The following is a 22,995-nucleotide window of genomic DNA, read 5'->3' on the forward strand; positions in this document are numbered from 1 at the left end:
ACACTTGTTTAAGAAATGTATCAAAATAATTGAAAACTGCCCACTATTCATGCAGTTATTTTTTCCAACAAATCAGGCTTTCAGGTGATGAAAGTGGGCGTTACACCCCCTGGTGGCCACAGCGAAGCAGTAGAACTTTGTGGGTTGTAATCCCATGAAAGCCCCTAAAAGCTCAGATTCAACACATACTACAGAAGAGGTTCACAGTGTTCAAGTTCATTTTACAGGCAAATGTCCATGTGAACACTGAAAAGGTTTTGCTTGTTGTTATTTCTGTCCAGGAAATATGTGTTCAACAATCAGTTTCAGTAAATGATGAGGGACAAAATCTACATTCTCATGTATTTAATATGGATCAGATATAATATTCAGGGCCAGTGTACTGGCCTGTGATTTCAGAAAATCAAATCCTGTTATAGTATTTATTTGGCCACCTATTTCATGTCCCTTCAGTATTTCTCTTTGACCTTAAATTCTAATGACTAAATAAGCAACAACCACAGATTGATTCAGGGAACAATATCTTTACTGTAGCCTTTAGGTGTTTATTGAGACATTAAAGCACACAATAACCAGCACTTTGTGGAAGCAGTTCAGTCAGGTGATTGGCAGTTGCCTGGCAACACGAACACCCCACCAACTCCCATCAGATATGGACGAGATGCGCTCGGCCCAAAAATTATTGTCATGGCAGGAGCAATCAAAATAACAGTTTTTAACACAATCACATGGGATTTTAAAGATATCTTCCTTTGTATTTTAGATGTCTGTAAGTAGTGGTTTGCTGTTTGTTGTTTTGAAAACAAAGGAATGTGATTGCAACATTGGGTCTTAATCCAACTATGACTCACTTGTATATTGGCTTTTGTAATTGTGACTTACTGTAGACCCTGACTGAACATTAGTCTTTAACACTTCAAAATAATGTTATGTCATAGCATTTTATTGGGAAATAGGACAAGTAGACAAAAATAGATTAAATACAAAATTAGAAAACTTGCTTAATGGTCCAAAATCCACTAATAGCCCATTTTCAAAAATATAGAATAGAAAAGGAAATTTATCAAAAAATAGATTATAACAATAGGAAATTGTCTGTTGTAGACTTATAGATTAGGTGACTATTACTCACTGCCTGTATCTAATATGAGTTGATCCAACAGTGCTATAAACCTACAGTACATCCTGCAGGGCTTCAGAGACATGCACCAGACATGATACTGTAGTTTCTTCTGACACAGTAACCTAAATCTGGAGTGAAATTACACCAGGACACTTACTCTTTACTGCACTGACCTACATGTAATTCTCAAACACTTTTTCAAGGTATTTCTCTGTTCTTCACTCTTCACAAATACGGTTGACAGTGAACTTCACACTTTCTCCTCTTTGTCTACGTGTTTTAACAGAGTCTGTGGATTGAGAGAACAACCCTGATACTTTCCCGTCCTCTGCCTGGGATCTCCCGTTGGGCTGAGGTGGAAAGGAGAGAAGTGGTGAGAAACTTCATTCTATCAGCTTATATTTCACATAGTGCCTCTTGATGCTAGGATGCCAGGCAGGTTTCTTACAAGCTTACAGCAGATGTTGAGTATATTTGATCGTACAACAGTGTTGGACTAATGTAAATTCTATGTACACAGACTCTTTATTTGCACCTTAAGGAGAATGTTTGTATATGTTTGCAGGTGGAGGTGAGCCCTCTGGAGAATGCCATTTATGTGGTGGAGAACAAGACCCAGGAGCTGCGAACTCTGATCAGCCAGTACCAACACAGGCAGCATCATGGCAACATTAACCCACTCAGCATGTGCCTCAATGGGGTCATAGATGCTGCTGTTAATGGAGGCATAGCCAGATATCAAGAGGTACTGCTGTAGGGCAAATGGAAATATTCAATCCATGTTGTAAGAGATACTAATTTTTTTACTCATCCTTTTCCATTGCAGGCCTTTTTCGATAAGGAGTACATCAGCAGTCACCCAGAAGATACAGAGCGGATCACACATCTAAAGGATATGATGCAGGAGCAGGTCAGACTCAGCTTTGAAGTTCATCATATGAGAGACTGCTGATTAAACAGACCACCTCATGGTAATAAAGCAATTTGTTTTCTTCGCTTTTCATAACAGGTACACATTCTTGGAGTGGGGCTGGCTGTTCACGAGAAGCTGGTTCATCCAGAAATGCGCCCCCTTCACAAAAAGCTTGTAGATCAGTTTCACATGATGAGGACCGGTTTACACCATGTGAGTAGTTACACACGTTAATGTGTGTTTGAAAGCATTCACCTGTGTGCAGACAATGCAGTATGTAATATGTGCAAATGCTTTTATTCATGTGTGAGCAGTGTAATTATTCAGAGCAGTATATTGTTGGGTCCCAGGAGCTTGTTCCTAGTGTGGCTCGATTCGGTCCAGCAGGATGCACAGGAGTCAATTCTACCAGAGGCATCCTCTCCTCCCATAGTCACATGAGTCCTGAGAGTGTGCGCCTCCTACACAGACACAGGTCAGTCATACACACAGACACACAGTGATCTCAGTTCAAATCCTAACCACCTACAATCAGGCAATTTGAAATCATAAAAACACACTGAATTCAATTTACTCAAAGGCTTTAGTAGGTCTTAAAACACAAGTCTTAAATTTCATCTACCAGTCTTAAAAAGTTTATCTCAACTAATGTAATTTTCTTGTTTTTACCATCCTTCAGTCAGTTTTTTCATTTAATATTGTATTTAACCATATGGGAGAAATTCCTAGTTCAAACCACCAAAGATTTTTGGTTAGAAATGATAAATGATTATTCGTTATTATCATTATTTCATTTTTAAGTCGACTGACAACTTAATTTTTTTTGATTAACTAACCAACTAATTGTCAGATGTTTTAGCTCCATTTACACACTTCTCCATGTGCAGGATGCACTAATTGAGTTAATTACAAAATCATTTGCAGAATCTGTATATCATTATACTGGTGTACTACACTGCAAGAAACATTAAAAATAGCAGATATTAAGAAATATTTGTAGCTTGTCATTGCCGGTTTTCCACAATACTTGGTGTGATGGTGAAACATGTATGAAATTACATTCAATTTGTTGATGAAAAAGGTTTTGAAAAGTCTACAATTTATTTTAGCATTAAACATGCATATTGTAACTCATGACTGGCACTTTTTTAAAGATTTAAAAAAAATGTTAAAGTTATTTTTTACAGCATGCATTGGGCAAACCGCAGGACAGGTGGACGGTCACGTCGAACCACACTGGACATTAATTTGCTTGAACAGAAAACACTTTTTTTCATTGCAATGTATAGTTTTAATGTGCAATTTGACCATTTCTTGACAACAACTGTAAACACCTGTAAGCTGGAATGATGAACAAGGGAGAAATGACTCTTGAAAATCTGTCCTGCAGCCCTCTCAACCTGCAGGGTTCGATCCGCCACTCGTCCTCCTCTCTGTCTTCTCACACCTCCAGTGAAGCAGGAAACCTTGTCATAATGACTGATGGCCTGATTGGGGAGCACCCTGAGGAGGCACTACACATGCAGGTAAGGCTTGCAATAAAACACACACAGGAATGGATCTGAATTTATGTAAACTTGAATTGCACAATGTGAAGTTCAGCTCACATGAATTTGGAGGAACTGGTCTTTTCAGGATTTATACTAATATGTCATGCCTAAAATAAATCCTACATTGATTATGATTAAAAGGCTCGGTTGTAGTCTCACACAGCACTCAAATATAAAGCCTTCAAAGTCCATCATAATGGCAGAATTCTTTGCAGGTCTGCTGTAGTTAATTTAGCAAAGTACTCCTAAAATTGTAAATAAGACTATTTTTATTAGTGCTGTTGTAATACTCATACAGTACCTTTTATCATTGTATTTCCATCTGGCACATAAAAATCAAAGTACAGTAAAGTAAAGTATTTTCTATTCTAGATCAGTGCTTAATTAGTTTTTATTATATCTCAAATATGTATTTGGTTTGCAGCCGAGCCCCTCCTCCTCCAGCCTGAGTTCAATCCGCTCCAACTCTTCCCAGATTATCAACTCTGCTCCCTCGAGTGCCAGAGGTAAGTAACACATCTGCATAGAGCCTAGAGGTACTTGCAGATACACAAACCTCAAGCATTCAACGGCTTTCAGATTGTTCCTTGATTTGGCATGGGTTTTTTTCCGGATGCCTTATGTGCCACAACCCTCCCATTTTTCTTATATCCTGGTATCATGGTGGAGTGGGATTTGAGCCTTCTGCATCCCAACCCAATTCTCTACCTCTACAGACCCCATTATTTCAATATCTTGTTATATTATCAAGGTTGTATTGAAATGTAGAACAGTAACACATCTCTGTTACAAACTGTGAGGTGCTCAGAAGTACAAATAATACATTTCCATCGTTTTTCTCTGTCCAGGCTCTCCATCCTTGCCTGATAAGGCCAAACACAACCGGGAAGTGATGATACTGTTGCCATCTCATCGTGAGAGAGCTAACAACTCCATGTACTACAACATGGCAGAGAATGGACAGGTGAGCAGAACTGGGCACTGTGCTTTCTGTAGAGTTTGTTGTTTTGAAAAATCTAAATTGCTAATGATTTCTAACTTATTTTTCAGAATAACCACATGCAGCGTGCCTTACTTCAGCAAGTCAGCCCTTGTAAGCCATGTGCTGATCCTCACATGAACCTACCAGAGAAAGGTAACACACAGACCCTCACACACACCCACACACTGAAATGTACAAAGCTATGTGAATAAACTATGCTGTTGTGTTTATGTTTGCCACCCCACCCTACAACACCCCACCCTCCCACAGTCTTTTCCAATGCTCCCAGCAGCTGGAGTCTGGATGGAGAGAACAGGGAGCAGATGTCCTACATGCCCACCTCCACTGGAGGGGTTATCATGCCCCCTGTCCCACCCAGGTCCTTCCCACCAGGTACTTTATCTTTGCATTTCACAGTTATGGTTTCACTTGATGTCAAGAGCATTGACATTATTTACACTTCAAATGTGTTTAACTTTTGATTTAAACTAGAAACCGTCAACTCATCAAGTAATCAGGCTGCTACAGCACCCACCAAACTGATACTCCAGAAGGTTTTACATACTAAAACCAAGTGTTTTATGGTTTTATAATCTGGATTTTGACTTCCATGTGCAGGACAATTCCTGATGCACTGTGATGCATTTCACTACCAGAACAGCGACCCTCCTCCCGCCCTGCCTGTCCGTTCTCTTCGAAAGGTACAGAAAAGCTTCATGACAGACAGAGTAAAGACTAACTTTTTAGCAAGATTTAAATTTGAATCTATTATAAATATCTGTTTCTATTATCTGTCACATTTGTGCGGAAACTAGTTAGACATTTCAATTCCGGAATCGGTTTTGTTACCCGTCTTTGCATCTGTAACAATTATGTTCTGGGTTCACGATTTAAAATTATGACGCTGATATCTAGTCTTCTGAAAAACACATTTCGAATATTTGAAATAAAAATGTTGGTCTTTTATCATGCCAACTGTGCCGTCACAAAAACACCTATTTTCCAAAGTGTAAACTCCCACACACTGATTCCACTGACAGGAAATGTATCAACTATCTACCATCACAAGGCTGATGGTTAATTCATTTGCACTTCATATTTTCAATATTTCTGACAGCAAGTGAAGGCAGCAAGAGTATTGTTGTAACACTTGACTGTCGGTCAAGGGACATAAACTCATGACACCAACTGTCTGTCTCTTTCTCTATCCAGTCTCCTCTCCACCCAATCCCTGGCTCTCCCACAAGTCCTCAGTCGGCTTTGGGGGGCAGTAATTCCACTCTGTCAGGCAGCGCCAGCAGCGGGGTGTCCTCTCTGAGTGAGAGTAACTTCGGAGGCCAGTATCCAGACCCAGGCCCGATCAGAAACGATGCTCTGGAGCCTCTTCCCAGTCACCTGTGGTCCCCTCCTGATGAGTACCTGGCCTCTCCCTATCTGCACATCCACTATGGAGGACCAGAAATCGACTCCATGGACCCAGTCCGCCCCTTCCATTACCGTAGCCCTGCCTCACACCCTCACACCCACCAACACCCTCACGCTCACACCCACCCAGGGTTGGACAGCCATTCCCATGTGCCACAACCCCACCACCATGCTCCTGCACACGGCTCTCATCACATCGCTTACCGCAGGCCTCAGCCTCCAGCCGTGCCGCCTAAACCTTACCTGAGAGAGGGCTGCATCCCTGAGGAGGAGCTGGCACCTCAGCCGATCCCACTGCCCCGCAGGATTTTCCACTCCTCTCATGGCCTAAGAGAGGACCAGGGAAAACACACCTGGGAGCAGTGTATCAGCGAGGAACATGAGGAGACTCAGTGATGAGGAGGCTCCAGCTATATTTCAGTTAGAGCTTTCATTTCCTTATCGTCTTCTTCTCATGTGCACTGAATTAAAGCAGCAGAAATAGAAAGCGTCTAATGAAAAGCAGTGGAGTCTGTTCACTTGAACCTTCTTGCTCTGCGTTTTAATTACAGTGCACATGAAGGAAAGAAAAGACGGGGTAAACCGCGATGAATCTATGTCTGAGGCTCAACTGCCGTCACTGCTCCGTGTGGCCTCTTAGAAATTAATAAAAGAAAATTATCTGTCGAACAAAAGGAGATTAACTGTATTCAAAAATTGATATTGATTGTACGCAATTGTACAACTCGTCTGTGAGCATGTTTTTTTCCATTTGATAATAATAGGACAACAGTTTTGTGAAATATGACAACTGTGATCATAATTAACATGATCCCGGGTGCAGTATAAGCTCTGAACTCCCTTAATTTTGCTTTTCTTGTCATTTTCACAACATGAGACACCTACAGAAGGTTATTGTTCCCAGTGAAGTGACTTCTCTGCTTAAAATGCTTCATATATACGAATTCTTATTTTGATAAAGTTGCTACATTATATTTCAAAGGCTTATGTCAGTTATGTTTTTTGAAACACTGTTAAGTGCTCCTTAATAGTGAATCATATCAAATTGCACACTCTGATACGTGTTGCTGCCGGGCTGTCACAAATCGCTGATGTCTAAGGTTGGACTTGCAGTTCTCCTCTTTGACCGGCATCTCAAGGGACGTGAACCTGGCCATTTCCTATCCGTACAAAGAGTATGGAAGCCTACGTGAATGTATTCAGATGAAATGTTCTATATGTAATGCACAAGCTGCGATCCTGATTTTTGTTCAAGTGCTTTAAGTTCAGTCTACGTTGAAGATGTCTTTATTTGTCTCTTTTGTGTGACAAAGGTATCTTGAGAGGAGTGAGCATGTTTGGCAGGTTGTGGGGGAACTGAGGACATTGACAGACAGGTCTTACACCTGTCACACTTCACATTCATGGTAAATGAGGATGGAAGATGGAACAAGGACTCTCCACTTCACACCTCAACTGCCTGCTGGACATTGAAAATGAACCATTCCCTCACGTTTTTTCTTCCATCTTTTTCCTTCTCTTTATGGTTGTCAGACTATGTTAAGCAGTGAGGGCTGAACCTGCACAGCTGCAGTGGCATTGCGTCTGATGACACTGTCTCGACCCCCACCTGCTGAGTGGCCAGGCGAGGAGCCCACTCAGACAGCGTCAGAATCGCCTACCTGCCTTAAGTGCACTCAAATGCAGTTTGACCTCGTGTCCGGACTGTAAGAAGCTCATTTAGTGACAGCCGCCCTTCTTTTCATTCTGTTCACTATATGCTTCCTGAAAGAAAAAAGATATCTACCTAGTGATGTTTTTGTATGGTTTCGTCCCGCTTTGGTTTCAGATTGTTGTTTGGTTTGTTGCACCAATAATAATTATTCTGCCTGCGGCTCTTTCTCAATCACCTTCTTTTGTGTGAAAACTGATGGTGTGTTTCAGAAAAACTGAGAGGGAGGTTTACTTTTTGCGGAGCAGAACAATAGCATTATTCATTGTGATGTAGAGAGATTGGAAGGATATAGCTAATATTTTAACAATTACTTGTTTTCCTGGTGTTTTTTTTGCAGGTGGATGCTTTGTGTTACTTACTGTACATCAGGTTGTCAGCTGACTAGGCAACATCTATTTTTGTATGTGAGATCATCAGTTGTGTGAACATATTTCAGAAACCGTTCAAAGAAAGAAGGCCCAGGTCCTGCATAGGCTGCTGTACTTTGTATGGGGACAAACCTGAGGTTAGATATATACAGTATGTGAGTATCTCTGTGAGCTTGATGGCACTGAGGATAACTGGTGACTAAAGTGATACTCAAAATATAGGTACAATAGAATTTTTCAATGTAAATTCTGTTACTGTACATACAGCAGTATTGTGAAATATTTTTGAGAATTATTGAAGATGCCCCCAAAAGTTTATTGTTGTTTTGTGTATATACATGTACTCCAGAGATCAATGTAATTGATAAATATCTATAATCAGTGTTTGGAAACAGGACAAATCCATTAGACTGTGGCCGTCTCCACCGTTCTTGACTTTGAGTCTTCTCATATAAATACTTTATACACTTTTCAATGTGCTTTCCTGTACATATGGTGTTAGCATGATCAAACAGTGTTTGGTTGTAAAAGTGGTTTTCCTACTCCCATAACTGCTGTGGTATGGAATTCATTAATGATGCCAAACATTAAAGACAATCTTTTATCAGCTATAATGCTTCCTTCTTACCCTGTGCTGCTGGTTGGAGCACTACGTGGAGGCAACAGTAGAGGGCGCTGTTTGTTACTGAAATACAAGACTGTGACACAAAGTGTGCTCTATTTTATGTGTGAGTGTGTGTTTTAAGTTTATGTGTATGCTGGTAAGAACATGTCGCACAATTCCTGGCTCCACAAGAAACAAGCCAACAAAACAAAACTATAACAAGAAGATAAACTGTGACAGTGACAGCTAAGGTCCCTGCCCGAGCTTCGTTCTTTCTTTATCATACTTTGATATTTCAAATGTTACATATGTTTTTGTTGATAATATGGTGAAGCAGCTGAGAAAAGAACTAATTGTTTTAAATATTGGCTGGTGGCATTACCAAACCTTTCTGAAAATGTCATGAATATGGGTCTGCTTTGATCATGAGAAATGTCACGGCAAGCTTAGTTCACACTTTCTGGGTAAAAAAATTGTCAAGTGTGGCAAAAGCAACCCACTAAAATAAGTCCTGTTATTAGACTGATCGGGGTTTAGTTTAATAATGTAGAGCTGTTTATTTTCCTTTATTTCATGTGTAATCAGTTGTTGTATTGCTGGATTCTAATGTTCAAAGGGGCTTTGAAAGAAGGATTAAAATAAAAAAAACTATAAATACTAAAATAAAAACAATATTATAGATTAACAGAAATACAGAAGAAAATGCATTTCATGACAAAATATGAGAATATTTCAAGAATCTTAAGGCTTCTCTGTGTTATATTTTAGCCTTGACGCTCATCGGATTTCAGCTGAATAACACTGAAGTTGCAGGCGTAGGCTGTGCGTCTGTTTGCCTCTGAATGTCTTTGGCAACAATGACGAGTGCACACTCCCACTGTCTCACATATCCACGATGCAGTCCCAGAAAAGAAAAAAAAGCACATACTTAGGATAAAAGGATCCTAGCTCCTTCTCCGGAGGCTGATGATGCCGTAGTGCATGCAAACGCAGATAAGGAGAATTATTTTTACAGCCTCACTGTGGCGCCTCTCATTTTTACACTTCTCTCTTTGTTAGTGCCCCTTTTCTTCCATCCTCACAAACTCAGTTTTAAAGACTCACTGTGTTTTGTCTTTCTCTCCGCACCGAACAACACGTGAGTCTGTGTCTGCTTTTGTTTGTGCACACTTACATGCATGTCAGTGGATTGCTTGGCACGCGTCAGGAGCTCTTTTCACTTCTGGGGCTGCCCTGTTTCATTCTGCACTTATTGTTTGGGGCCCAAGAGCAATATGATGTGAAAAGCATCCCTCAAACTCTGGCAACTGGAATGAAAAGCCGTCATCCAGACTGTGCGTTTAGAGGAAAACAAAAATAACCTGGATCTGCCATTGCACCTCATTGTGCACATGGTTTCCTTGGTAATGCATATTCCTGTGCTGCTACATATGAAGCTGCTTTAAAGGGCAGACTCAAAGTAGGAGACAGACACATTCACCATTTCAAGAAACAAATACTTTTAATAAATGAAACAATGCTAATAAATAAAGATTAAACAAGTGGCACATTCAAAATAAAATCCAACAAAAATTAACACAACACTGAACAACGAAGTACAGTAGCACAGATTATTAAAAAACAAATTTCCCCCAAACATTTACAAATTTTCTTAAAAACTTCAGGAGCCAAACATAGACATTGTATAAAAGCATCATACAGTAGAGCATTTGTCATCTGAGTATAGTTTACAAATTTATTGAAGGATAAATACGCATAGCTGACCTCGAACCTGAGAAATACATGTACAAATGGTTATTTAAACATGTATCTCTCAGGTGAGGTTCCAGCCCTTTTTTATAATGATCAGTAACAGTGATGAGGCAATGAACGAAGTCCATCAATTCACGGGAAACTCACAAATTATCTATTACCGTAAATAACTTTTAATAGCTTTACCCACATCTCCATTGGTCTCTTCTCTGTTGGTGCATCAAAGAATAAAAGTCAAGAGCATCTCTGCCAGCGGATATGGCTACATCAGGCATTTGTGGAATAACACTGCACAGCTGTCCTTCATCTCACCCTCCAGACATGGAGACACAGTGGCTACATCAGTAAGGAGCAAATTTCTGTCTCTCTGGCTTTTTGACGCAGTTGGCTGAAGAGATTTTGGCGGTGTAGGCGGCCAGCGTGGTGTGGGAAGGCGCTGCAGTGACGGCCACGGCAGAAGGGGGGCTGGACAGAGTCAGAAATGGGACAGACTTCACCCCCAGCAGGCCTGAGAGGGGCATGGCACCATAAGGGGTGCCCAACAAATGTGCCGGGGTCAAGGCGCCCACGGCAGCCAGGGTGGGTGTGGGGGAGGCAGCTGGGGAAGTCTGCTGGGTGAAGGCCATGTTGAGGTCGACCGGAGTTGCCATGGTGGCTGCCTGGGCTGTTGATTTGGCTGTCTCTAAACTATGAAGAGAAAGGAGGACAGAGAGACACAGTGTCAGAACGGAAAATGAAGATTAGAGGATTATACTGTTGCTGCAACACTGGGTGAAGTCTCTGGGAAATGATTAAAGGGACACTCCACTGAATTTACATAAAGTCTGTTATCTAGTGTTATTACAAGTGCTAACAAATGAAAAACTTTTAGAAAGTCTTTTGTGCCTCATGTGACATTCAACGATTCAGTGTAGTCTAAACTCTGCAGGTGTGAAGTTATTGGTGTGAAGATCTCAGAAGCATGCTCTGCATCCTTGCAGGGTAAATCTGGCAGCTCAAGGCTACCTTACCTACTGCTAACATAACACACCCGAATCTCACAATAAAACTGTACTAAAGTTGCATTTTGGGTAATGTAGGCACCCAGTTTTAACTAGGAAGAAGATGTCTCAGGCTCTTATGCATCAATCAAATTATTTTTCATATTTTGTATTTGTTCCTCTGTATTTGCACTTTTTTAAGGTGCCATAGCAATAAAAATAAAGAAGACATTTTTTGTCTGTTTGTTTGGGATCCTGAAAACCCTGCACCCTTTTAAAAAGATTGGAAAACATATTTTATGTTAAAAAAAATGTTTACATATTGATACTTGTTCTAATTGTCATGTTCTAATTTGATATCTGATATAGCACTTATTATAAAGTATCATGAAAAATGGGTCATTTCCATATTAATTATTATTACTAACTATGCTTCATAGTCTTTTCTTCATTTTGCTCTAGTTCAGGCAAGGGAAAGTAACCAACTTGTTACTTTGAAGCACAATTAATTTGAGTAATTTTGAAAGCTAAAAGTAATAATAATAATAATAAACAATGTTTTTTCATTAGTCATTATTTCATTATTTTTACATTTCCAGCAGTGAGGCCTGTTAGTCCCCAAGGAAGTAAAGTCAATAAAAAAACAAACAAAAACACAACAGTTAATTAGAAATGTTCTTTGGTTTCTTCTTTAGAAATTAATAAATTTAATTATAATTATAACTTTGTTTTACTGAATTAGTTGATATTATAAATGAACAATTTCAAAATGTTAAATATAAAAATAATCACAATATGAACTAAATATCCATGCAAATTTGTCTTATTAGAAATTTGCTTCTTTTTTCATTTTCTTGGTTTATTGGTTTGTATTTATTTCACATTGTTGCTACTTCAAACAATACAACCTTGCTGCTACTTATTTTATCAACACCAATTAAAAGCAGTGAAACATCTCATTATCACTTTATGACATAACCTGTAAGCTTTGAAAGCAATGCATTTCTCTCAGGCCCCACAGTGGTTCATTAGATGGCTCCACATGCCACTGGGCCTTACCAGGAGGTAATGAGGTACTGGGCCAAGTTGATGCTGACTGGTGTTCCCGTGATAGTGACATGACGATCACTTGTCCCGTCCAGCTGGCTGCCGATCTTGATCTGAGCTCCTGATACCTGCCTGATCTCGTTGATCTTAGTGCCCTGACGGCCGATGATCGAGCCGATCAGCTGCAAAAGGACAAAGGAGAAACAGATTTTTTCAGACTGATGGAAAGATGAATAGGTATGTTGATACACAGACTATGACAGAAGTCATGCTTTATGTGGAAATGGCTCAATAACCATCTGACTGAACACAGCTTTTTCTCATTGTTTACTATGTTATGCTGATGAAAGTGATTCTGTCTAAAAGACCAAAAGCAAAACACCAGTGAAGAAAGAGTGTGCGGTGCCGTTGCGCTGACTTAATGCAGACCACTTCAAATATTGCAATTACATTGTTTGTCTTCAGTGGAACGGTCATCCATCATGCATGTCAAAACCACTTTCCCCCTCCCCGGAGTCTCCCCTTAATTGCTACTGCATGTGCACCGGTAAAAGAGACGAGAGAAGGCGCATTTGCCTCTCATTAATCTGAGTGGGTAAAAGGTTATTGATTCTTCAGAGTGGTGATGACTTTCCAAACAAATCACTTCCCAAACACATGCCAGCCAGATACATCTCCGCACTAATGGAAAACATAATGGGAAAATAACTCAAATATATAATATACAGTCCCATTGCCTTGAGTGTTTTCTAGACTAAGACTAGATTAGACAATGAGAGACAACACGAGCTTTATCGCATTCTCCAAAACATTATAACTTTTGATCTGCTTTCATTACCCAACCTGGACCTCTCCCGTTAATGACAATAGATATTTAATAGACCCAGAGCCTTGGGCTGAGTGTCAGCTCAAGTGCAGGATGTCAGGGCTCACAGTGGCAGATATACAATAAGTGGGACAGACTCTGATGAAGTACTGTAGTATGTGCGTGTGTGTTGTCAGCTCAACAACGGCCGACGCAGAAGTAGAAATATCCAATGCACACGGACATGGTGTTTGTGTCGCACTTGTTCCTGCATTTCACATTCCTTTCCTGAGAAGTAAGCAGCCTGGTTCACAATGCCTGATTTGTCACACAGTGACCTGCTTGGTCTGCTCAGCTATTATTGGCCGGGCAGTTTATTCTGGGGTGTGGAAGAGACACCGAGAGAGCAGCCAAAGAGCAACTGTAGAGACAATGGCCACTACAGACCTCAAATCAAAGATAACGTCTCTCCCCCACTGAGACCAAGAATCTACACTGGACTCTGGCCTTTTACACCAGCTGTTAATAGACACCAGCTGTCAGCAGCTTGCCCATTTTGGTGTGTTTGACCTCAGACATAAGCATTCCTGTATGGACAAACTGAAAAAAAAAAAACACTTTAAAAAGCAACTAGAGCTAAATAAATGGACACCTTAGGTGAATGTGCTGTAGTGTTTTTTCTCTAAGCATTCAAATATAACTGCACACTGCTCCTGATTTCCAACTACAGTATAAGTGCCCTATATGTTGTTGAGTTCCTGCTGAGGCAGTCATTTGAAAGGACACAGGAAGATGGAAGAGATGTTGAGGGTGCAGCCATCTCTCTTTAGTCCAAGTCTTCCTTGGGCAGAAACACAATGCATTCTGCTGACTGGGTATGAGCAGTTTTTCGATGCATCTGTGTGTTGTGCACTCAGTGCGTGAGCACAGAGAGGGATTGTATGGTCCAAGTGTGGCTCCCCTGACGTGGGACAGAGGGTTGAGGAGGCTCAGTCATGGTTGTAAGTCCTCTCTTCTGGAACAATGGCTGGAGCTTACAGCTGTCCCTGCCGAGTATAGCACTGGACTTCTTCATTCCTCAGATGCATTGTGCCATGTGGTGGTTTACTCAAGGAAAAAAAAAAACTTTAGGCATTTTAGAAATGTTGTTGAAGGGTTGTGGCTATATCTATACAGTACAGTGAAACACTGTAATCAAAATAATTAGTGGGTTTCTCTTCTCACTAATGTAAAACAAAGACAGGAAAAGCAATTATTTGCTGGCTGAAAGTTGTTTTGTCCTTTTTCTAACAAGTAATTAAAGAAGCATTTTGGAATATAAAATACTATAATGATGTTGATAGTAGTGTAAATTTTACTTTTAAGGGCAATGGGTTTTTTTGTACTGTACAAAGCCCATGAAACCAAAAATGGACTGACCCTACTAAGGATCATCTGTTTAGAGAAAAAAAGATCAGCAGCTTTCGGGTCGTCCCTTCAGGGGACGGCAGAGCAGAACGTGATCTGCATGTTAATTTGGCACACGTTTTTTTTAAATTACACTGGATGCCCTTCCTGCTGCAACCCTTCAATTTTATCAAAGCTTGGGACTGGCACCAGGGTGGCCCTTGGTGGCTGGGCGGGGCCAAGGTGGGGTGGGATTTAAACCTGCGGCCTTCTGCATCCCAACCTGATGCTCAACCCACTGATGCACAAGACCCTGTGTAGATCTGTGTAGAGAAAACCTGACTGTATTTTGTTTCCTTATGACGCAGACCTACATTGTTCTTCAAATACTATCAAAAATATCATAAAATGCTGCACTGGATGAAACATAGTCATCATCATTCATCATGTACATAGACATACTCATAAAAATCAAACTAAATATGGCATCTTTTGTCACTTCTATAAACACAGTCCAACTGTTGCAATCAGTGTGTATTATTATGCAGTTGTCCACAACAAATGTACTCGTATAAAAAACTTTTGCTAAAAATGTTATTACATCAATACAAATGGGAATTACATCTTTTAACTAAATAAAACTATACATTTGTGACCTGAGTTTTAAGAGTAAAACATTCAGGACGAACTATAGAGGTTTAATTTGATCTTTTTTGAAAAAAATGCTGACTTTAATCTTTAAACCTCAAATCTTCTGACCACGATTTAATTCTTTTGAATGATTCTGGTTCTGTTATTATACTGGATAGCAAAGCTGCAAATTAAGCCATAAATTATAAATGCGTCAATACAAATTTTATAAGTGAGATTTCTTCCGGAGTTTTATAAATGAAATTTAAAAAGGGAATTGCTACAATTAATAAACATAGGTTCTCCGTTCAAACCAGTCAAATGCAAAAGTAGACTGCTCATCTGAAGTAAAATGTCGTCTTGACTTCAATTCAAAGTCAATCTATGCATTCTGATTTCCTCTCTCAGATTGGAGAGACGTTTCATCAAACCCTGGTGGAGAATAAGTGAATAGGGAAAGGATCTTCGTCTATTTTCTTATTGGCTGTTTTGACAGCAGACAGCTTCTAAGTAGGTCAGGAAACATGAGAGGATTTACTGAGCACTCATGGGAGTCACTCTAAGACACTGCAACTGCAGCCCAGACAATAATGCGAAAGGACTCATATCAGCTCAAAATCGCTTTAACCTTGGGTTAGTCTGTGGTTAGAATAATGAGGGTAATTAAGAAGTTGCCAAAATGTCTCTTGTCTCCTTTGAAGTCATGACAGATGTCAGTGCATTTGCAGCCACCGCATCTGAAGTCACCTGATCCAAAGCTGGGTAGATGTGAGATGAGCGCTGACTTCCTTTTGTTCTTTTAGTTTAGATGGGAAAATACTAACTTCATAAAAAACATTGAAACTTTATGTTATGACTTCTCCTTACATCATTGGGAATAAGAAGCTCCTGAGATGTCTGAGAGTTTGAGTCCATCCCTGATGAGAGAAAAAACAAGCCACAAGTGAATAAAATGGAAACATCAGACATTTAAGTAAGTCATTCAGCCCCTTTAGTTAGTGACGTCACACAAACCGCCACTGACATGTTGGAAAAAGCCATTCAGCAGAGAACTGCTAGATATAGTAAAGTATTTAATTTCCATTTTAATGGACTGATGTTTAACACGGCATTCATTCTTCCTCTCAGTTCTCTTACTCTGCGGAACATATCATTTCACATAATAGCTTCACTCCAAGACTAGGGGATATGAGAGCACTATAAAGCCTCTTCTCCTTCTTCATCACTGACACAAGCACATAATCACTGCAGCTAATGACAGCAAGCCGTTACTTCTCGCACCCAAAGACAGGTAGAAAAGCTACAAGTTACAGCTGCCAGCTATCTATTAGAGACGTTTTAATGTAGCCATTCATTGTTTGAGTAGCAATAATACAATGAAGAAACAAATACTGACTATTATTAATTCTATACATACCAGGCATGATAGCGGAAGCAGACTGAGCAATGGGACTCAGGCTTTGCTGCATTGACAGCTGATGTAGCTTGGCCAGCTGCAAAGAAGAACAAAGAAAAATAACTTGATGCGGCACATACTACACTAAACATGCCATATTAAATAATTAACAAATGGTCATACCTCTGAGTGTGGAATGCCATATTGGTTTTGCAAAGTGTATGCCTGAAAGAGAGCATCCTGCATTAGGTAAATTGCAGCAATAAAGCATCACACGCAGGCGATAAATCTACAGCCCTTTTAAAGGAAGTGCTTCGTTGTCAATACATGCCCATTTTTCAGAATAAGTGAAATGCATGTTACTAGTTCAGCCATAAAACCTAGACATAGAAAAAGGACTGAAACTTGCATTTTCACCCAAAAAACACATCTCTTCACTTACCTTGTAGTCTCCTCCAGTGCAGTTGTCATACTTTTGGTTCTAGTTGTCTGGGTTTTAAAATACACAGCAGCAGAGATTTCTGCCTCCACTCCAGTACAATGGAGGTCAGTGGATTTTTCATTTGTGCTGCTTACATAATTGATGACTTATAAGATTTTACAATAACATCTCTTTCAGGACAAAGTGCCCCCAATTGTTATTATCCCCAATAATACAAGGATCTCAATGTGAACAGTTTTTTAGAAATTGTTTCTTCACTAAAAAGAAAAGCTGTTGGGCTACTGCATCCAGACAAATATTCACAACTCTTTAAGACACACCATTTGTAATTTTAAATTTTGTATTTTGGCTTGACATTTGGCTTTAATTGGCTGAATTTCACTGCTGCGTAGGTGATACTAATACAAGTGACTGCTGAAGCAACCATAATACTTTTCCTTAACCTCCTTTCTATTTATTGCAGTATGTCAAGTTTATATCTACTATAGCTGACAGAATAACAAGTAAATATTCCTTTCATATGCCTAAAGGTCATTCACAGACAGAGGAATGTAAAGGTTATTGGACATAAAAAGAGGAAAAATAAAATAAAGTTAAAACTCTAATAACAGCCTCAATGGACCTTTCGGGGGCCACTGTAAGTGCTGTTATATTAAACACAGAATAATTAAAAACATTGTATGCAACCATATTTTACAGCAGGGCTCTGTGAGACCCTAAATCAGAAGAACTGCTTCATTTTCTGTAGCAGCACTATAGAAATATCTTCAGTTCATACCATATATAATTTATTTTTGCAAAACTAGAAGTGTTTACGTATCAAACCAATAAAACATTGTTAAATGCGCCTTTAGAGCTGTTAAAGAGAACCCTGTGTCCCCAGGACTTTAAATAAAGGGGATTAAAGGAAAGATTTCAATGACGTGAGCAGCAGGGACACAATTCCCTTCACCACCATTTTAATGGAGTGGAAAGAGACACCTAAAAGCTCAAATATGTTAACACCAGGGCAAATAAAGCTGATACCAGCAGAGGTAAGAGTAAAATGCATTTAGGTTTTTTTTTTGTTTTTTTGTGTACTGTGTGAACTGACCCCTTACATGATTTGCTAAAAGCATGTATAACTTGTTCAGTGCTACACCAGACTGCTTGTGCATCCCTCTCTGCAGCCTGCATGTGATGTAACAACCATTGCGGAAGGTGCTGAAAATGGTTTTGTTGATCTCTATAAATAGAAAGATATATTTATGCTAAAAGCAAAAACTTTAGCTTTAATATTTCACCCATGAAAACCTTCCTCTTGCTTTCTTTTTCTCTCTCACTCATTATCATTTCTTGCATCATCCTTATCTTTATCTGTACTGTATGTGCAGTATTACCCATCCCCCAAGTATCTTAAATAATGCAGAATCACACCAGCGAAGACCCTTTTCTAAAACTCCACCCATTGATAGCTACTGTAATTAGTAAGGGTGGTGTCTCCCTTGTTACAGTTATGGTCCGAGCAGACAGCACTTAGCTTAACTCAATTCTTCCTGACGCCAACAGTCTGGATACTATTACCAGTCCGTGCTGTATGGTCATAAACAGGACAGGGGAGTGAGCTACCTTAAAGCTGTATTTATTCAGAAAAATACACAATATTTCAGCCATTTGCAGCCTGAGCAATCTTAACCACGAGCTCCTTATCAAGCACAATTCAGTTTTTTTCAGCCATCTAGGACTGATTTGTTCCTGTATTTATTTTGATAACATGACAGTATCTGCTTTTGCTTCTATAAGAGGAATGTTCTCAAAGCTGAAAGGTTTCTAGTGCAGAGCTAGGCAGGACTAAAAATGAGGCAACAGAATAGTGGTGGTGGTGGTGGCGTGTGGTGGCATCATGTTTCAGGAGGGGTTATAGCTCTAATGACAGGCTAGAACAATAGCTGCAGCTTACGCTCAGCTGTTGTTTTTAATGCCTCAAGCCAGATGATGGGCTGTGTATATTTGGACATACCACGCAACCCCACTGCTCTCAATCACCACTCAGACCCTCACAGCCCTGAAACTTATCTCGTGCTCTAACATGAAGCTTAAACCAATGTTTGAAATGTTTTTCATACAGAGAAAAGGATATTCACAAACTGTCCGGTTACCTGCTGGAGATCCAGGCCACCTTGGGTGATGGAGTACAGAGGGTGGGGTGCAAATTCAGATGCCTCGAATACCTTAAAAAAGACACGCAAAGTGAAAATACGTAGCTTATAACATATTATCTTTGTGTTTAAAAAGTCTGGATACTCATTTATTTTGACTGCACAGCGATGATTAAACGTGTGCTTACCATATGAAACGTTCAAACTTAAATTTGATGTAAAAGTTAATACAAGTCAATTGTATTTTTGTCTTTCACAACATATTTAATTTGGTTTGAGGTTGGCTCTCAAGGCTGCATTTCTGACACTTTAACACAGCTAACAGGCTTATGGGCTATGACTCATCCGCAGACCCTTTCCCATTCCACTTCATTTTCTCCTCTGACAAATTACACAAACATCTCACATCGCTGTGCAGCCTTCATTAAAGCCATCTCCTAGTCACCAGGAAAGTTTAATTTGATAGCTTATTATGAGGAATAGCAAAAACACAATGCCATTCTAGAAAATGACCAGAATCTGAGGGAGCACAAACAGTGTCAGAACTGCTGACAGCTACTATGCAGAATGTCTGGCTGCTGCTGTGGCCAGAGGAGAAGGCAGGTCTCCAGTCTCACTTGCTAATCTTGTCACTTGCTCTATGGTAGGGTGGATGTCAGTCCCTTCTCAAACTGTAGCATCTATAGCACACACCCCCACCCTCACAAACACAGAAAAAACACCCGATACCCCACAGAGGAACACCTGCATGAATCTAGTTTCAACACAAGGGTTAGCCAAGACTCTGCTGAAAGATTTCATTATAGGCAACACCTTCTGCTAACCTTCTTCAGGGAGACTATATAGTGTCAGTTGTAAAGGCAAGTGTCAGCCAAATACTAATCCAGTAGCTCTTGACCGTTTTACCGACTGTCCACCATAACAGTCAAATAAATTGTCGTGAAATGTTAATAGGATAAATCTTAGCAACAGCTTTTTTTTTTAATTTTGTTCTGTGTCTAGTGCCATCATAAGGTTGCCATGATTGTGGACATGCTGTCATTAACAGTAGACGTGTCATCCTCATTATGTCAAGCACCATCTCTATGTAAATCATTTTGCAAAGCTTAAATCTCACTGGTAAAATTAGCAACATTTACTGTAACACTCAGGACAGTTTCATGTCCAGTCCAACCGTGACCCCATTCATCTTAAAGGCAGGATCACGCCACAGTTTGATGACTGCTCTTTCATAGATAGGCTATGTACTAATCTGTGTAGTAAAAAGTCTTTCTCACCTGGTTCCCTGCGATGACGAGGGCAGCTGGTGAGGGGCTTGGCCGATAGGGGATAGTGGCACCCTTTGGGGGAGACTATGGAGTCATAAACAAGACCAGAGGTCAGAGGTTGTATTAACCTCAAAGACATGAATGAACTCCACACACACATCGTAAATAACGCAAATGGTGTCGAACTTTGAAACAAAATAACAAATATTCCTGAACAAAACTGCTAATGACGCAGGCATTATTTCCTTGTTTTTTCTTTTGATACTATTAAGCATTAATAATTTATTTACTGATAAATTAAAGGAGAGTAGTGAGAACGCTTTGTGTATAATGGAGTTTCATTCCTATTAGACTTCAAGGCTCTGCGTGGATTTGCCCTCTGGATAAATCAAGCGTCCAGAGACAAGAAGACATTTCTTCAAACACCAATAAGAAAATGAGATTATGCAGGGTACATGACACTGTATATCTTATCAAGTAACTGCAGTATTGGTGATACTTTTTTAGCGTTTAAAATGTGGAGCATCTTTTTGTGGGAGCAGTCACAGCAAATTCTTTGTATGACTTTGCATAATTTACATCTTGGAGCCAAAAGCAAGAAGTCGCTAGTACAGAATCCTAATGAAACTTGCAAGCCTTTGAAGAAAGCCCTGGAAAACTGGATCAAACTAGCAATTAGTCAGTCAGGTCCAGCTGCATTGCTAAAACAAAAAGGACTTGTGCTCTTCCATGAACACACAGGGAGAAACTGTGCTTGGGGTTGTTTTTTTCCACATCTCTTCCTCGATTTTCTCAAGAGAGCAGTTGTCTAAAGGTGGACAGATTTTGCTGCAGGCAAATTTGGTTTTTGTTAGCATCTTAGTGTCCTCTCCAACAATACTGAGCTCCGACATGAGAGCTACACCTTTTGACTGCATCAGATAACTTACCCTGTGGATTACAGCACGTCCAAATAATAAAGAAATTGCACCACTTTTTTGTATTTTGTGTGTAATCCTTCTGAATGATCCCTAGATTTAGTCAACTATTAAGCAACACTACTATAGATAGAACTGCATTACTCACCTACTGTACTAAAAATGCATTAATTGCTACAGTTGAATAGACAATTATTGCGTGCTAGAAAAAGGAAAACATGCATGTCAACAGCAATTATTTCATGCACATAGCTGCAGCAGCTGAGCTCTGAGAAATTGTCAGCTACATGTGGAATAAATAGAGGAACAGTATGCTTCCTACCTCTAGGATTACTGTGCAGATGAGCTTGACACACTGGATTACTGAGTCCTGATTCCCAGATATCGTCACCCCTCGCTCAGTGGAGTTGGGCAGCAAATCCCCTGCCACCTGTATCTGAGCTCCGGTGCTCTACAAATGATAGGGGTTTAAAAAAAAAAGATTAGTTTGATTCTGGAGATAAGACAAGTCATGATTACAGTGCCACGGCTTCTTTCCATGCCTCACTGCGGGCTTTGCTGACCTTATATTTTTTCTACTTATTTCAAAGAAGACCAGGTGCGTAGTATTTTTAACATCAAGCCCTGTCAGGTGAGAGATTAATGAAAAGTCACCCACAATACTAACATTGTCTTAATTATAGCTGACACCAAATTAGCATGTCTGCAGGCAAGGAGTGAAACTTCTCATGATTTATCTGCTGATGTCTCTTTCAGACTGTAGGATTTCTGGAGGCCACTGTTGAACCACAAAATTCTCAAAATGCTTCTGCAATTGAGCATGTATCCTGTGGCTATTTGAAACAAACACATTCTGAAACTCAGACAAATTTGGAATAAAAACAACATACCTAAATCCATATAACCACAGAAAATAAACTGGATGTCATTGCTGGTAAAGGTAAAGACTAAAACGAGAGACACTATTTCTAGAGTGGTACAGGGCTAAAGTTACAGAGTCAGGTGTCTCTGGCAATAGATCTGATAAGTTTAATCCCAATGTTTCAGCTGGGCCTAAATGGAGTCAGGCGTTTTTCCTTTTTAAAGCTGCCGCTGCTGAGTCATACTGAATGTTGTTTTAAATGATCGATCTGCATTGTCTCAATAATTTCCCGACTTAATGGTCTAAATTCAATTAAGCCTAAGTGCAGATACATGACATCTGCTGCAACTAACAAGTTTGCACATTTCTACATACAATTTCAAATGTCTTGTGATCTTGGAAAGCTTAGTCATGCTAATAAAGCAAGTATTCAAGGATTTAAAGGATGATTCCTATCCTACTAACTTAGGTAATCCTCTGACTTTGTCTCCGCAGGTCCAAGTTCTGAAAAAATTCTGAACATTTGTTACAGATATATTTGCTAAAGGATGAATAGTAATGACTTAATGATTTCACAGGTTTTTCCTTTAGCTGCACTAAGCAGGTGAACCATTCAAATGTTGCCTGAAATGTCTCTGCATCTGCTGCACACATTGCCACAACATTTGATAGAAACATTCATGTTCTCCATAA

General features: G+C 39.8%; 2 protein-coding genes across 8 annotated transcripts in view; one reads left to right on the forward strand and one right to left on the reverse strand.

Annotated features, from left to right (window-relative positions):
• The window catches only part of LOC137139631 (dedicator of cytokinesis protein 3-like), a 46,370-nt gene extending 37,083 nt beyond the window's left edge, over positions 1 to 9,287 (forward strand). For 2 of the 5 annotated variants that reach the window (XM_067527149.1, XM_067527146.1), the window contains exons 43-54: positions 1,410 to 1,496; positions 1,689 to 1,868; positions 1,950 to 2,033; positions 2,133 to 2,249; positions 2,351 to 2,511; positions 3,427 to 3,562; positions 4,011 to 4,092; positions 4,435 to 4,550; positions 4,637 to 4,721; positions 4,839 to 4,961; positions 5,187 to 5,269; positions 5,781 to 9,287. In XM_067527149.1, coding sequence (XP_067383250.1) covers positions 1,410 to 1,496; positions 1,689 to 1,868; positions 1,950 to 2,033; positions 2,133 to 2,249; positions 2,351 to 2,511; positions 3,427 to 3,562; positions 4,011 to 4,092; positions 4,435 to 4,550; positions 4,637 to 4,721; positions 4,839 to 4,961; positions 5,187 to 5,269; positions 5,781 to 6,389 — 1,863 coding nt within the window. In that variant the 3' untranslated portion in view covers positions 6,390 to 9,287. The remainder of the gene's footprint in view (positions 1 to 1,409; positions 1,497 to 1,688; positions 1,869 to 1,949; positions 2,034 to 2,132; positions 2,250 to 2,350; positions 2,512 to 3,426; positions 3,563 to 4,010; positions 4,093 to 4,434; positions 4,551 to 4,636; positions 4,722 to 4,838; positions 4,962 to 5,186; positions 5,270 to 5,780) is intronic. The other 3 variants (XM_067527147.1, XM_067527148.1, XM_067527150.1) reach the window with 3 other exon arrangements.
• An 874-nt stretch (positions 9,288 to 10,161) lies between these two features.
• The window catches only part of LOC137139633 (poly(rC)-binding protein 4-like), a 36,084-nt gene continuing 23,250 nt past the window's right edge, over positions 10,162 to 22,995 (reverse strand). For 2 of the 3 annotated variants that reach the window (XM_067527153.1, XM_067527152.1), the window contains exons 7-14: positions 21,763 to 21,891; positions 20,533 to 20,607; positions 19,256 to 19,327; positions 16,859 to 16,900; positions 16,697 to 16,772; positions 16,147 to 16,196; positions 12,471 to 12,640; positions 10,162 to 11,118 (exon numbers count right to left, since the gene is read on the reverse strand). In XM_067527153.1, the coding sequence (XP_067383254.1) occupies positions 10,773 to 11,118; positions 12,471 to 12,640; positions 16,147 to 16,196; positions 16,697 to 16,772; positions 16,859 to 16,900; positions 19,256 to 19,327; positions 20,533 to 20,607; positions 21,763 to 21,891 (960 nt within the window). In that variant the 3' untranslated portion in view covers positions 10,162 to 10,772. The remainder of the gene's footprint in view (positions 11,119 to 12,470; positions 12,641 to 16,146; positions 16,197 to 16,696; positions 16,773 to 16,858; positions 16,901 to 19,255; positions 19,328 to 20,532; positions 20,608 to 21,762; positions 21,892 to 22,995) is intronic. The other variant, XM_067527154.1, reaches the window with a different exon arrangement.

The sequence above is a fragment of the Channa argus genome, chromosome 13 (genome assembly GCF_033026475.1).
Source record: "Channa argus isolate prfri chromosome 13, Channa argus male v1.0, whole genome shotgun sequence".
In the NCBI taxonomy this organism is placed as follows: domain Eukaryota; kingdom Metazoa; phylum Chordata; class Actinopteri; order Anabantiformes; family Channidae; genus Channa; species Channa argus.